The 15,654-nt window shown below is 31.3% G+C and overlaps 4 protein-coding genes across 9 annotated transcripts; 3 read left to right on the forward strand and 1 right to left on the reverse strand.

Annotated features, from left to right (window-relative positions):
* LOC143177837 (protein phosphatase 1G) lies at positions 1-5,962 on the forward strand. Its single transcript, XM_076376075.1, has 6 exons — positions 1-205; positions 1,675-1,954; positions 2,107-2,872; positions 2,972-3,122; positions 3,266-3,721; positions 3,804-5,962. The coding sequence occupies exons 1-6, from the start codon at positions 95-97 to the stop codon at positions 4,044-4,046; spliced, it is 2,007 nt and encodes a 668-aa protein (XP_076232190.1). The 5' UTR covers positions 1-94; the 3' UTR covers positions 4,047-5,962.
* Ift20 (intraflagellar transport 20) lies at positions 5,948-7,788 on the reverse strand. The gene is made up of 4 exons (XM_076376084.1): positions 7,654-7,788; positions 7,437-7,563; positions 6,793-6,947; positions 5,948-6,215 (listed from the first exon to the last, which is right to left on the reverse strand). The coding sequence occupies exons 2-4, from the start codon at positions 7,558-7,560 to the stop codon at positions 6,102-6,104; spliced, it is 393 nt and encodes a 130-aa protein (XP_076232199.1). The 5' UTR covers positions 7,561-7,563; positions 7,654-7,788; the 3' UTR covers positions 5,948-6,101.
* On the forward strand, positions 6,962-15,563 carry LOC143177838 (INO80 complex subunit B). 5 transcript variants are annotated; one of them, XM_076376078.1, is made up of 8 exons: positions 13,380-13,486; positions 13,753-13,918; positions 13,984-14,170; positions 14,287-14,520; positions 14,602-14,774; positions 14,865-14,993; positions 15,133-15,172; positions 15,253-15,562. In XM_076376078.1, exons 1-8 carry the CDS (start codon positions 13,441-13,443, stop codon positions 15,256-15,258), a joined length of 981 nt encoding a protein of 326 aa, XP_076232193.1. In that variant the 5' UTR covers positions 13,380-13,440; the 3' UTR covers positions 15,259-15,562. The 5 variants fall into 5 exon arrangements, with proteins under 5 accessions (XP_076232195.1, XP_076232193.1, XP_076232192.1 ...); XM_076376080.1 differs by lacking the exon at positions 13,380-13,486 and adding an exon at positions 6,962-7,320 and having other exon boundaries at positions 15,133-15,563; XM_076376077.1 differs by having other exon boundaries at positions 15,133-15,563.
* Positions 7,940-12,810, forward strand: LOC143177839 (BTB/POZ domain-containing adapter for CUL3-mediated RhoA degradation protein 3). 2 transcript variants are annotated; one of them, XM_076376083.1, is made up of 5 exons: positions 7,940-8,108; positions 9,010-9,322; positions 9,403-9,601; positions 9,730-9,880; positions 11,748-12,810. In XM_076376083.1, exons 1-5 carry the CDS (start codon positions 7,949-7,951, stop codon positions 11,753-11,755), a joined length of 831 nt encoding a protein of 276 aa, XP_076232198.1. In that variant the 5' UTR covers positions 7,940-7,948; the 3' UTR covers positions 11,756-12,810. The 2 variants fall into 2 exon arrangements, with proteins under 2 accessions (XP_076232198.1, XP_076232197.1); XM_076376082.1 differs by having other exon boundaries at positions 9,730-12,810.
* Positions 15,564-15,654: the final 91 nt, after the last annotated feature.

The raw sequence follows: 15,654 nt of genomic DNA on the forward strand, positions 1-15,654 counted from the left end.
TGCGCCGCGCTTGCGAATAGTAATTTCATCGGGATATTGTGATAATACGCGGACGCGAGATAATCGAGGAAAATATCACCGTGCACGAGCGAAAATGGGTGCATACTTGTCAAAGCCGATTACGAAGAAAGTGTCGAGCGACCAAGTTGGGAAGAATGTCGCGTTCGGCGCGAGTTCCATGCAAGGCTGGCGAATTAGTCAAGAGGTAAGGTAAAACCCTCGAGCGGCCAGTGCACCGTTACCCAGTTTCGTTTCGGTCAGAGAACGGTTTGCCGGTTCACCGTTTCGTCGTGCTGTTACGACATCCATCCTGATCCATCGGAAACGTAATCCGCCTATGCCTCGAAGCGCGAAATTCGGTCTATCCGATAACCGATGATGCAGGAAATGCCGCGGCGAATGTAACGGGAACGTTTCGACGTTTCACGTGCGAGGAAATTCGCGGACGTTGCTGTCGCGAAATTGACGATGCTCTTTATCGCGCGTTCGAGACCTTTTTCGGTGAAGAGTTCTTACGATCCACCATGACTTTCGCGTTTCATGCGTGCGATACGGTTTTTTATTGGCAATTTATTCGGGGATTCGTCGACTTCGCGTGATTAGTTTTCTGTATTGCTGTTTAGGAGTGAGGAAATAATGATACTGTCAGGATTGTTGAATGCAACACGATCTGAATGTTTATTTGAAATAAATTCGGTTTGTTAATGAGATTTCGTGAATAAAGTGTGGGGGAATTAGAATATCAATTTAGGAGGGTTTAATTGTAAGTTTCTGTGGAATGGAATGTGTTTCTGTATTGCATACAGAGTCATTTGTTACTTGGAGCACCTTGTTTCTTGAAAGCATACTTGTTTACTTGATTTATTTGTGTGTGTATGTGTGTGTATGTGTGTGTGTGTGTTTGTAGTATTAAAAGGAAGGATAACCTTATTTATATATCTAAAGGTTTACATACTGTTTGTAAAATCACTTTTGATCAATTTTGATTATTTGAGGTACGTGTAATGTATGAAATATAGAACTCGTTCAAAACTTAAATTAATTTAAATTGGCGTACAGGTCAGAGACACATTCTTAGTACGGCTGAAAGGAAAACATTTTTTTGTATATAAATACATTGAAAGTATATGTATGTTTATTATCTTTAGATTTTGTTTTTGGTAGTATTTGACATAAAATGTACATTAGCTACATGTATATATGTTACTTGTGCACAAGCGGAATTATTATTCTAAGAATTACTTTTATTATCCACCTTCTTCACCTGAATGTATTTTATTACATTATAGAGAAAAGATTTTGACATAATTCTTCATGATTTTTATTTATTAATTTGCATTACAGACATAAGTTTTACAATTGAAGCAGATAAGTTCAAAGGATATTAACAAGGATTCATATGTTTTTGATTTAATAAGTGTAGCTGTATTTATAGCAATAATATTTTCAGCAATTTTAAAGTAGAAGAATAAATATAATTTAAGTTTTTTAACAACTTGGCTTTCAAATTTACTTTTTCAAAAACAAAATCTTAAATTAAATCGTGGAAGCTTGTTTATACTTTCAGTTTCTTTTTTTGTAATAAACATATTCTCATTGAGTCTACTATGAATTTGTCCCTACCTTGCATGTTCTATTAATATTTATACTCATAATTTAATTATTTGTTTATAGGATGCACACAATTGTTGCATAGATTTTGATGAAAATGTTTCTTTATTTGCTGTATATGATGGTCATGGTGGACACGATGTGGCAACATATTGCGCAAGTAACCTCCCAGATTTTATTAAACAAACAGAGGCATACAAAAGAGGGGACATTAGACAAGCTTTGATCGATGCCTTTTTAGGCTTCGATGCTACACTTGAAAAACCTGAAGTAGTTAGTATCCTTAAAGAGCTTGCAGGAACATCTACATCAGACAAAAAAAAAGACAACATAAATGATTCTGGTGCGTTTCTTTTTATACTCAAAATATATTTTTTAGTGAATTATACATATAAATTATACCATTACATTTTATAATTATTAGTTTGTTCCACTCATTTCCTTGTATAAAGATGTATTTAATAAAGTAGTCTTCATACATTACATTACACATAGATGAAGAAGAAAATGTTAAAAATTTATGTATGGAGGCAACAATGCCATTGGAAGAAGTAATGGCAAAATATCAGTCAGAATCGAATCCTCAGTTAAAAAATTTGAAAAATGAAAAATGCAATAAACGAGCATGTTCTGCAAGCCCTTATCTGCGTGGTCGTAGAGGTAGAGAAAAAGCAAGTTCATCGTCATCTGGTGCAGGATGTTCGTCATCTTCCTCTTCATGGAATACAAATGAAAGTGATGTGAGTAGTTCCAGTCAACCATGTGGATCGACTTTATCTAGTACAATGGACCAAAAGGAATCAGAATGTCCTGGAAACAACGAAGCTGAACAGGTTCTTGATTCAACAACTAGTAATGGAAATGTTCATACATCTCCACCAGTAGTATCAACAGCAGATGTAGAACCGACAAAAACTGCAGACATGCCTGACAGTTCTGAAGATGTGAACAAAAAGGTTTCAAGTCCTAGCAAAATTACATGCACAGAATCAAATGCAAATGAAGTGGAAATAAATGGCGAAGAATCAAAGCGGATTGGTGATGCAGACAGTAGTAAGAGTGGAGGTGATAATGTATCCAGTAGCTCGTGTACTCCAGTAGAAAATGGAGATGCAGGACAACAAGAACGAATAAGCAGCACTGGTAGAAAAAGAATTCAACCTATTACATTATATCATACTCTTCTCAAAAAAGATAATGATGATTCAGAAGAAGAAGATGATGATGAAAACGATGAAACATTCGATGGAGTATCAGAAAGGTAGAAACTGCTAATTGAGCAAAGAATTTCTTCTCTACGTATACAGTCTTAGTCGTCAATATAGATTTTACGTTATCTTTGTATTGTACATAATTTTAGCGACGAAGACGACACAGAAGATATTGACGAAGATGAAAGTGATGAAGACGAAGATGAAGATGAAGATGAAGAAGACGAAGATGGGGATGGTAATGTTGATGATGACGACAATGACGATGATGGTGAAAGTCTTATGATGGATACAGAAGAGGTACAATACTTGGTTTATAAAATATATTCAAGGATACTATTGCGATATGATTGAAATTTTTAAATATTGAAACGTTTTATTTATATTAAGAATGCATGAAATGAAATTTTAAATTAAATAATATAAATCATTGATTTATACAGCCAGGTTACGATAGTGGATGTACAGCAGTAGTTGCAGTACTAAAGGGAAATGAATTATATGTAGCAAATGCTGGCGATTCCCGTTGTGTTTTATGTAGGGATGGCCAAGCAGTTGAACTCAGTTTAGATCATAAACCTGAAGATGAACCAGAAATGGAACGCATAGTAAAAGCCGGTGGAAAAGTAACAGCTGATGGCAGAGTAAATGGTGGCCTCAATTTATCAAGGGCACTTGGGGACCATGCTTATAAACAAAATGTAGATTTACCACCACAAGAGCAAATGATCTCTGCACTTCCTGATGTGAGGCATATCACAATTGAGCCAGAAAAAGATGAATTTATGGTGCTTGCCTGTGACGGAATTTGGAATTTTATGTCAAGTCAAGACGTTATACAATTTATTCGTACTCGTTTAACAAACAATTACGATAATCTTTCAAAGATTTGCGAAGAGGTATGTAATAATATTCTGTTTTATTTTAATTTACAGCGTGAATTTCGATAATCAGTAAAAAAAAATATGACATTTATTACAGCTGTTTGACTATTGTCTCGCTCCTGACACTTGTGGAGACGGTACAGGATGTGACAATATGACAGCTGTAATAGTTCGATTTAAGCCACCGGTCGATGCCGTGACAAACAGTACTACTGCTGAAGTATGTACTGCTAAAAGGTCATTATCACCATCTATATCCACAGAAGGGAGTAACGATTGCGTTACGCAGGAAAATACGATAACACCTTGCAAGCGTCCTAAAACGGAGGCAACTATGTGAAATTTGTGTTAAATGTTATAAACTGATCTCTGAAAACAAATGAGTGAATGTGAATTTATGTAAAATTGTGTAATTCTATAGAACTGTGAATTTTGAACGGAAACTTGATGGCGTTCAATACAAAGTTACTTCAAATAACATGTAAAGTATCTTAATACTGACTATTGGTGGCAGACTGATGAGTTGGAGCATATGAGGATGATAATTTATTGCTTGCATTTCGACACTAGACGTCACTTTAACATAAGCGAACACTTTGCTGTTTATTTTTTACTTAAAAATGAATGACTCAGAACTACATTTCATCTGTCATTAGTGGGTAAACTGTCATACGGTCTAACATTTTTATAACATCATGTACAAATTATGTAAGACAAACAAACAGAATTCTGTATAATTAACAATACAATAGATGTTTCTCTTTATAAGTACTTTCTACAGTAACTATAAGGTAGATGACGAATATTAATAACACCGATCTAAAATCGTTTATTAAGTCAAAGCCTTGTAAGATTTCATGAATAGCATAAGATACTGTAACAGTTGCATCAAAAATACATTTTTTTAAACTTCAGGCTTTTTAAATGATTTTCCACATTTGAATACTTTCAGTTCTGATTTTTTCATTAAAGAAAATTTAATTGTGCATCATCTCATTTGCTCCATCAACATTTATAAAGTATACTCTTTGAGTTTTTAGAAGACATCCATAGTAGATATGTAATTGTACATATTTATAAATTTAGACTATAGGATTTATATTTGTAATTCAACACGATACCATTTCTTATTTTTACGAAATAAAGTTTATTTTTGAATCCCTGGGTATAGTGGTTGAATGGATGGGTGTGCGAGTAGTCTTAAAATTCATGAACTGTATCGTGTAATGAAGAGAATTGTGTATTACACGTTACCAATTTGTGATCTTATACTAAAAATACTGTTAAATGAAGGTACACTACTATGGGGTACTGTCTACTTTAAAAAAGCCCTAAATTTTGTTTCGAGTTCCCCTCGACATCATAAATTATTTGTAAATTTATAACGTAAAAATAATAACCGATTAAAAAGCAAAAATAGTAAAATAATCGATTAAATTAAGGACTATTTAAATAGAGACACAGTTTTAAAATTGGACATTGATGAAATATGTATTAAAACGTAGACTAAATTATCGTAAGGAACATGCAACAAAGATGAAAAAATATTTAAATTATTTGTTTCTAAAAGATGCGTATTTTATTTCAGCGGAAATATGAATCGTTACATTTTCGCTATGTGCTTACATAGTTTCTCATCTATAAGACTAGTTCGATTTCTTTTTTATATATCTATGATACATGCATAAGGAAAATTTTTAATTAGTATAGGAATACTACTTTACGAATTTTTTATCTCACAAGCATAATTTCATTATATCACTATTTCATCGCAATATGAACATACGATACCGCAATAAGTGTATTGTAAAATGCAAAGTTTTCGTTAAATAAACTGGTGTAGCTGTTAGATAAATTATTGATACAAATTGCGGTATCTTTAGATTTCTATTGTTACTCATCTCCTACAGATGCTCACATGTAATTGCGGCTGTTAGTAGACAGTAATTATTGTATGAAATCTGTTTATAATTACGTACAGAAAGTAATCGTAACTTTTGCGAAAATAAAAAAAAAAAATAACACCACTGTCAAGGTGATCAGTAGCATACGCATACTAGAAGCAGTACCTAGTATCACTCAGAATTGACTGATGTGCCTTTCTCATTCAGGGGTTGAGACCTTCACAATATGTATGTACAGTTGACGCCGTCTTATTAAGAAGGGTTTAAACCCCGATACCGTCTCAATTGCAAACTTCGTCATAAAATTATGTATAAATATCTTGTTTCGTAATATATGTCGCTCTAATTATCATTGGTATTTTTACTTTTACTCCTCACCTTGTTTAACGACTACATATACGAAAACATTTTAAACATGATTGGACAATAACGCACATATTTAAGACAGGATTAGAAATTTTACAATAAATATAATTCTTTAAATACAATATTCAATTCACTGTTAATTGTTCAATAGTTTCCAGTTGTTCCATTTCGATCTTTTTTAAAGATTCGTATTGTATACGAAGCCGTTCTAGTTCCATTGATTTTTCAACAATCTGAGCCTGAAATAATGAACATCTATATTTTTTAAATTGTTTTCATTTTACTTGATATATGCAATTATTTAAGTTATTTATATCAAAAAGATTCAGCACATATTCTACTAATATAGAAGCAAATTTTTTTAAAATATACGATACATAAAGGTATGTGCTGTTACAAAAAGAACGTGTTATTCAAATACTTTTATATTTTTTAACTTAGAACGATAGTTAATCTTATTTTTACTTTCCATGATATTGATAATGGATGTTGAAAATAATAAGGTTTCTAACTTAGCTAATTAAATTTTAGTAATATGTGCTAAATATTACTCCAAACTTAATTTAAACTCTAAAGCCACATTCCTACATGTGCATATTTTTCGAACATTCTCAATTACATTTTCCAAGATCAATTTATTGCATAGGTGTAATAAAATGGAATAAAGTATTTAAAAGGATCATATTTACAAATAGAAGCACAGCTTCTTTTTATAATATACATTTCATACACAACATGAAGGTTTTAATTGATTAGCGTTATACATGTGGGAACATGGCTTAACGCATCCATTTCCCTAATCAATTTGATCATAACCTGAATTTGCTGTTTTTGAGCATCCCTTTCCTTCGCTACCGAACGAAGTAAGTTTCGTGTTCCAATCGTTCTCATCTTTTCTTTTTCCACTTCGTTCGCCAACCGATCTATTATTTGAATAAATTCATCGGTGTTCGTTTGGAAATCGGTAATTTCTGAGAAATGGAGAATGATATACAAACTTTATCCAACAGCATGAAAAAATTTAAAACTTCTAAACATTTACGCTGCATCAAAGCTAAACCTTCTATGATAGTACTTCTTGTGTAGAAGAATTGACACAATTAGCAGGGAAACTTCCATGATAAGAATAATAAAATTTCAAGTTAAATGAAGAAAATAAATATCTGAAATAGTTTCGATCTATCATAGAAGGCATTCGCCTCGAACATTGGTCAAGATTTATTTCAAAGGCGGCAATCTATGTAGATGGCAGTAATTACTGCCAGTAAGAATGTGCACGCGTTTGTTTTCTCTAAGGGCGTATTCGGTAGTTATCAAATCCACAAAGGAGTAAAAAATAGCAAGGTAAGTCGAACGATAAGGTTCATAAATCCAATTTCTCGACGAGGACACGTGTACTGAGACCGCAAACGAACTCGTACGAATTAGCCTGCAAAGAAAACGATTCCCATGAAACTCACTCGACACGAAATTCTGGCATTCCTCTTTGAGTTTATTCGTCTGATTTGCCACTTCCGGTTCTAATACGCGGATCTTGCATAAATCGTCAATGTAAATTCCATACTTTGCCAAGGAGTCCGCCATTTTCTTAAATAAACAAACGATCGACTGTTAGACAACAGCGCCTGCGCGTGCCTCCGACTAATCTCCGTTTCTTCGTGCTAGTCACTCACTCACCAAAATGGGGGTACGATAGGGTGTATTTTTCTGTCGAGTCGCAAGACATAAAAGACCAGTGAATCGTGCCGTTTATGTAAGGGTAATAATATTTAAGATGAGGTTAATAAACGCCACGTAAAGTATCCTTGTATTGGTTATCGTTTATCGCCTGCGTTGTTCAAGACTTGCGACGATTCGCTCTTTCTCTGTTATATTTTCGATTTGACGTCTAATAAAATCGATGTACCTCCTCGTCTGAATATTCATTGTCATCGATATTTGACGGTTCGAAACGTCGTCGCCGTCATTCGTTATGTCTGGAGATCACAAAGTGGGAATTAATCCTTCAGAATACGTCAAGCTCAATATCGGCGGTTCCTTGCACTATACAACAGTAGGCACTCTCAAAAAACATGACACTATGCTGCGTGCTATGTTTAGTGGCCGCATGGAAGTTCTCACAGACTCTGAAGGTGAGATGTTTCATAATAATTAACTTTGATGTACTACTGAAATAATTGCACCACTGGAGCTGGTCGGGTTAAATTGAACACATCTGAAAAATATAACATTCGAATGTACCTGGTCTCCATTCATAGTAAATGATTTGTTACTAAATGTAAAATGAATAATTACATAGACTTTATCCGCTTATATGGAGAACAAATCATTTTTTCATATTCAAATTCTGCTTGCGTTCTTCTTGTATTGAAAATTGTGAACATTCCTAGTTTCCAGCTAAGTTAAGCTGAATCAAGAAGAGAAAATGAGGTTTATTTATACATTTTCCATAAAATATAAGATGGTTTTTCATTCTTTTTTTTTGTGAGTCGTGTAGCACTTGTATTGTGTTCGACTGAATGTATAGTTTTTAATTGTCTCCAAGTTAGAATTGTTTTACATTTGCATTGTAAGTAGATAATAGAAAGTTTCCTACGAAATCAGATAAGTACTTAGGTAAATATGTACATACAAGTGCCCACTGTTTTAGAAAACAAGTAAAATATTAATCTATATAATACTAAAGTAACAAGTATGTATACTATACAAAACAGCACAAAATGCATTCTACTTTACCTGATATATTCTCCAAGTAGCATTGATAAAAGTCACTTAATTCTGGGTCAGATTGACTTTAATATTTACTGTATCACATTGCAATGCCTCTTATTCCAATAATGAGTTCTGTCATATTTATTAGAATGTTTCAAATATGTCTCAAAAGTATATTAAAGTTTCTATAATAAAGAATTATATTTTGGTCTATGAAATATTCATAATTCTTTAAACACATATTTCAAGTTTTTTATTTGTTCATAATAGAATACAGCAATAATTGATTTTTTATTTCAATTTTGTCAATTTTATTTACAGGGTGGATATTAATAGATAGGTGTGGTAAACATTTTGGAACAATTTTGAATTTCTTAAGGGACGGTTCTGTACCATTACCAGAAAGCACAAAAGAAATGGCAGAACTACTCGCAGAAGCAAAATATTATTGTATCAGTGAACTAGCTGAATCTTGTGAACAAGCGCTTTTACGGAAGGAGAGAGAGGCTGAACCTATTTGTAGAGTTCCGCTTATCACTTCCCAAAGAGAAGAGCAGTTATTAATTAGCAGTACTACAAAGCCTGTAGTGAAATTGCTCATTAATAGGCACAATAACAAATATTCGTACACAAGGTGATACTACCTGTTTCATTGATATTATAATATGCAACAAAGTGAAGAATAAATATATATATAAAGCCTTATCTTTGCAGTACATCAGATGACAATCTGTTAAAAAACATAGAACTGTTTGACAAAATGTCTCTTAGATTCAGCGGTAGAGTACTATTTATTAAAGATGTAATTGGCTCCAGTGAAATTTGTTGTTGGACATTTTATGGCCATGGTCGCAAAGTTGCAGAAGTTTGTTGTCATTCTATTGTATATACAACTGATAAGAAACACACGAAGGTAACATCAAATAATTCATATTACATTAGGATTCCCATATTTGTAATTACGAAAATGTTATATAACTTGAAGTAATATTTAAGTGAAGTATAATGGAAAAAAGTAAACCTTTAATTCACAACATATAGGTTGAGTTTCCAGAGGCGAGAATTTATGAAGAGACGTTAAATATTTTGCTATATGAACATCGAAATGGTCCTGACCAAGAATTAATGCAAGCTACATCCTCCCGTGGTGCAGTTAGTGGTGCGCCACCTTGTACATCAGATGAAGAAGAGGGTGAGCGTTCAGGCTTGGCTCGCCTTCGCTCCAACAAACAAAACACCAACTGACCCAACCTTACCCCCCTCACCTTTCCTAATCCCACAACCCTTAGCGTCGTTCGAGTCCTCGCCCTTAAGACGCGAGCCAATATAAAATAAGATGTGTGAAAATGAAAAAGGAGACACCAACAAAATTTCATATATATGATATATATTCATACGCACATAATATCATATATATGATACTATAAAATAATAATATATGCGTCTCTTTCTCTATTTCTCATGCAAAAACAGATGAGCAATGTTATTAGGATTTGTTGTGCGATGAGCTACCACTAAGTTACACATCACGTATATTCTCTTGGTATATAGACATATATCCTAATTATTTCACATATCTGAGATCATTTACAGATAATTTTGACGTAAAACGGAATGACAAATTCGTCTCGAGTTTACTCATATTTATTTAGTATCACATTTATACAGTAGGGTTTACAGTAATACGAAAACGTAAGAATGTTTTTCTTATTTTCTTACCTTCGTATAAAGAATTTAAGAATAGGTACATATTTTTAAGAGAACAGAGATGCGCGTACTATTCATGTGCCAAATGTTCGTGTCAGATATGAAACAGAAATAAGTCGAAGTTGCCATTCTGTGACTGACGGAATTATTTACTATTTTATACTCTATGACAACTTTTAAGCAGTTATTTAGAATGATGTCTTGTATAAAAAGTTTGCACAATATAGGACTGCATTGTTACCTGTTGTAAGTATTATTATGGTTACTACTATTATACCATTATGATTGTCATTGCTATTATTATTATCATTAGTAAGGTAATTATTAATATTTTATTACTATTACTGTTATTATGATAAATTCAATACGTTTATATCCTTTTTTACAAAACAGAATTCTATATGTCAATAAATTAATGAAATAAAAAGTGTGTTTGCATTTTTCAACTTAAAAATTCTATTAAACTGCTTAAAGGATGATTTGGAGTAAACACTGCCAGTAAAATAATTACAACAGAGTATATGAAATATCAGTCAGGCGCAACTTAAAAATTCACTCAAACTTTAATTAATTCCGCATTGATGTTTGAAATTACAGACATAGGTCCTCTATTATCAACAGCATAATTTTTATAAGCATATAAGCTTTGTGTTAATTTCTGTACATCATTCCAAAATGTGGTACATTTTTTCTTATAATAATACTTTTTACTTACATATTTCAATTTATGGAAAAGAACGTGCTGTAATTCAACAAGCACTACAAACTGGTACAGCGTGCTTTTCTTTATATGGTGCAAAATCCTACATTTAATGAAGGGACCATATGTATTTGAGTTTTCTACCTACAGTTGCACTGTAGAAAATTTTCATATAAAGATTATCTGTTATTCATTGAGTTGTAACTTCAGAAATTAAAAATCTATATATTTTATTCTCCCGAATACAAGACGATATTTATATGTATACAATATAGCAATATGGAAAAACATAAGTTTCGGTAACAAAGTTTCAGTTCCTATAATTTTATATAAGAGAACAATTTTGAAATTATAAGTAGTGAGTATCGTTCATATTTCATATTTATTATAAATCACTATAATTAATAAAATGATGTATTATGTAAGTTAAGCTAAATGCAATATATATTATGTTAATGAAAACATTATCGCTGCTTGAATTTTTCAACCTTACGGTAGAGCACAGTTTTAGCAGCCGCCTTGTAGTCAGGTAAAACCGACACGAGCTTTAACATTTGTTCAAGTTACATGTTTTCATATGTAAAATAATAGAATTAGTCGTTGTCAGAAGTGAATTGTAAAAATTGTACTGATTGTTTATGTTTTCTTTCAGGAAACTAGTACGTCCCATCAAAATACATAGGGTAGCCAAGGTCCACTTATTAAATCGACGAAATTTATAATCTAGCCAGATTGTGCAAGCCAGCAACGTTTCTGTTTTATAGTCGTTTAAAAATATACAACAAATTTTTGTCTTGTATCCGGGTGAATTGATCATCTAATCTAATTCTAATTTTTACAAGTGATTCTTTTCTCTTTTTTTAATTGTCGTTTTCATACTTAATTCATACATCAGAAACAAGAATAGTACACTTATAGTTATTGTTTTCTTAAGAAGTGCTGCTCAGCCTACAAAATAATATTCTCCAATCTACACTTCCAGTTATTTAATCCGACTAAAATTGAAAACTCCTTTAAATAAGGAAGATATATACGAAGAAATACTAATTTATAATTTATCAAATATCTTGTCAAAGAGAACAAAAATGTATCAAATAATAATAGTTCAAATGAATGTCAATCCATTGAATACAAATAGAATTGCTCTATGTATATATAAATAATGTTGACATGAAAAGTTAATATTATTGCATCCAATACTGTTTTGTGAAAATTATACTAATTATATTTTTCATTGCACATGTAGGTAGTATTAATAGTATTATGATGTATTAAACCATACTTTAACTCATTACTTATGCCTGCATGTGTATTTGCTGGAAGAAGACTGTCTTGCAAAATATTTTTCTTCAAATTGTATTCAAGAAAGATAAATTTGTATAAAATGGGGCCATTAAATACTTCAGATAATAATTGTTTGGAGAACAGGGTATTTTCATAAAATATTAAGTATAGTACCACATAATATTCATTGCGTACTACATCCAGGATAAAAGAACAAAATAATAAAAGAAACAAAGACTATAGAATGAAAAATGTATGTACATACGTACTTAACAAAATAGGTATCTTAAATTGCTTAAAATGTATAATACGGTTTAGAGTTATATTAATGAAATAATTTAATATTAACAGTATATATACGAATATGTAATCAACACATTAATAAGTGTTACTGTGATATGAAAATAAAAATTACATAATAAAAAGTAATATATAATCATTTATGGTATTATTTATTTAAAATAATAAATAACTTTTCAGCAGATGGTGTCAAAATGAATAATTATATTTGCTTCCCTTTTATTATCTTATAAGTAATATTACATACATTATGCAGTATGTTATCATTTAATTTTTATTGTTCTATTACATGAAAATATATTATATTTTATTAAAGAAAATATTTGCAATTAAATTTGTTTCATATAATTTATAATAATTAATGAACAAATTTCGTTTGTTTTTGCATTTTATTTTACAACCTAAATTTTTTACAGAAATGAAATAAATAAAATTATAATTATTTTGATTTTAAAGATATAAAATCATACAAAATGTAGAAAGATGAAACAAAAGTAATCTATTCGGTTAAAAGATTGAATTTTGTAATTAAAGATTCTTTTCGTTTATGAAATGCAAGAATAAGTCATTAAAGATTTATTATTTTCAATTTTTACATTAATTATAAAATTGACTGCATTTGTTACAATAATTTGTATTCCATGCTTACCAACATTAAAATTTTTCTACCAACGTTGAGATTGCGAAATTAACACTTAACCATAGTATACATCGTGTCTTCAACAGTTTTGACAGATCAAGCGGATCAGCTTTCTGATAAAATGGGTAAGACCAAAGATATGAGCACAGATGAAGAGATAACTGTAGGTACGATTTTCCACATACTGAATAATTAATATTCAGTTTGTAGAACAATGAGTGACTTTATTAATTTTTTTTTCTTTTAATTTCATCGCTGGGGTTAGTAAAGCACTTTTGAGATAGTCAACTCGGTGAAGCGACATCAACAACAGATAATGGCATTTCGTGAAATTACATTGCGCGGAAGATTTGAAATACTTCATACAATTTTGGTTTCATTTATGCTGTACCCAATATAATTCTCTTATTTATATATTTGTCAATGTTTTTAGAAACCACTGATGTATCTCCACAGAAGAGGCATAAGAAGCATAAGCATAAAAAACATAAAAAGAAAAAGACAACTCATGAGGAGATTGATAATTTTACTAATGTTATGGGTGAAACAGAGAAGAAGAAAACTTTTAGAGTAAAAGTGAAGAAAGAAGATGATAAGAGGTAAATAAAATATATATTTAAAATATCAGTAAATGCAAATTATATGTTCTAATATTATTTTCTAGTTCAGAAAAGCCTCGTGAAAAAGTACCAAAATCAACAAATTTCAATGTTGCGGGATCAAGTACTGCACCATCACCAAAAGCCACAACAAAGAAAAAGGTACCGAAAAGCAACAAAGGTAAAGATAGCGGTACTAGCAGTGAAGAAGAACGATGGCTTGATGCAATAGAATCTGGAAAACTTGAAGAGGTAATTGCAAATGATTTAGACCAAATTTATTTAAAACATTTCTCACACAAAAAAGGAAGAAAATAATGCCAGTATTATTTTTATGAAATTATAAATTTTATATATTACAATTTTAGGTTGACGATGAATTGAAAAAAATCAAACCAAAGGATCCAAAGTTAATGACAGCTCGTCAGAGAGCTATGTTCGAAAGAAAGACTGACACAGAACCAAATCCAGGTGTAGAGCAGCTTATGTCTTTACCAACTGGATATAAAGAAAAAGTTATGACGGCTGAAGCCATACAAAAAGCTGCTCTCAAATCTTTAAAGAGGAAACAGTTGGCTGATGAGAAGAGAGAAAAAGACAAGGTAACATTGCCATTATAATTTACAATATTTTTTTATGTATATAATATAATACATTCTAAAATTCTTCATTTGTGCTTATAGAAAAAAACAATGGAACGATTATTGAAAAAGCAAGAATCGAAAGCTTCTAAAGTTATTAGTAAAGGAAAACCTTCTAGAAGACAAGTTCCTTTAGTTACATACCGTCTAACGCTCGAAAAAAGTTCAATATCTTTACCCCCAGGAGAAGATTTTCCATTACAGTCTACACAAGCGTGAGTAAAAATCTTTTGAAATGACGAAGAAATTTAGTTACAAATGTTAGAAAGTAAACATATACTGTTCTGTTATGCTTTTGTTTTCAGGAAAGAACCCCCAGCACAGGTTCTTTGCGGTGTAAATCAATGCAAAAATCCGAAAAAGTATTCATGTTCAAAAACCGGAGTACCTTTATGCAGTTTAGAATGTTACAAAACTAATTTAGCAATATCCACGTGAGTGAACGATATATCGTTAGTTGCATTCGAATATTTATCACTTATATTTCTCAGGATTGAATTCCTTCAAGAAGTAAGGATCAAATATTAAAACAGAATTACTAATAATCATTTTTTATCATTTGTATATTCACAGAACGATAGAGAAATCCTTTTTGTTTTATAAAACTTCATGGGTATGTATTAAAACGATTCTAACTACAATACTAGTTTGAAGCTTAACATATATTATTAAAAAAATATTGCATTTTTCCAGCTGTAATATAATTAAATTTTATAAAGAACCAAGATAAAAATATAATGTAAAAACATTTATAAGAGAAATAAGTAACCCAGTTACGAAAATGTTCTAATTAAAAAGTTAATTTTAGATTCGATTATTGTCACAATAGTTGCTTTGTAAATACTTTTGTATATGCAATCCTCTGTACATTCTCGACTGTTCAAAGTATTATGTCACTGTAATATTTTTTTAACGAGAAAATGTTGCATTCGATCTCGCGTGCGAATGTATTTGTAAATAAAAGAAAGGAAAAGCATTATGTGAAACTTATTTATCGTCCAAACAAAAGGCTTTGTCGATCTGTCATCGACACCTGCTATTAAAAGTTACGCAAACATATTATCTTCCGGCGAAAAGGAGAGATTTAAAAACGTG

The sequence above is a fragment of the Calliopsis andreniformis genome, chromosome 4, assembly GCF_051401765.1.
Source record: "Calliopsis andreniformis isolate RMS-2024a chromosome 4, iyCalAndr_principal, whole genome shotgun sequence".
Lineage (NCBI taxonomy): Eukaryota > Metazoa > Arthropoda > Insecta > Hymenoptera > Andrenidae > Calliopsis > Calliopsis andreniformis.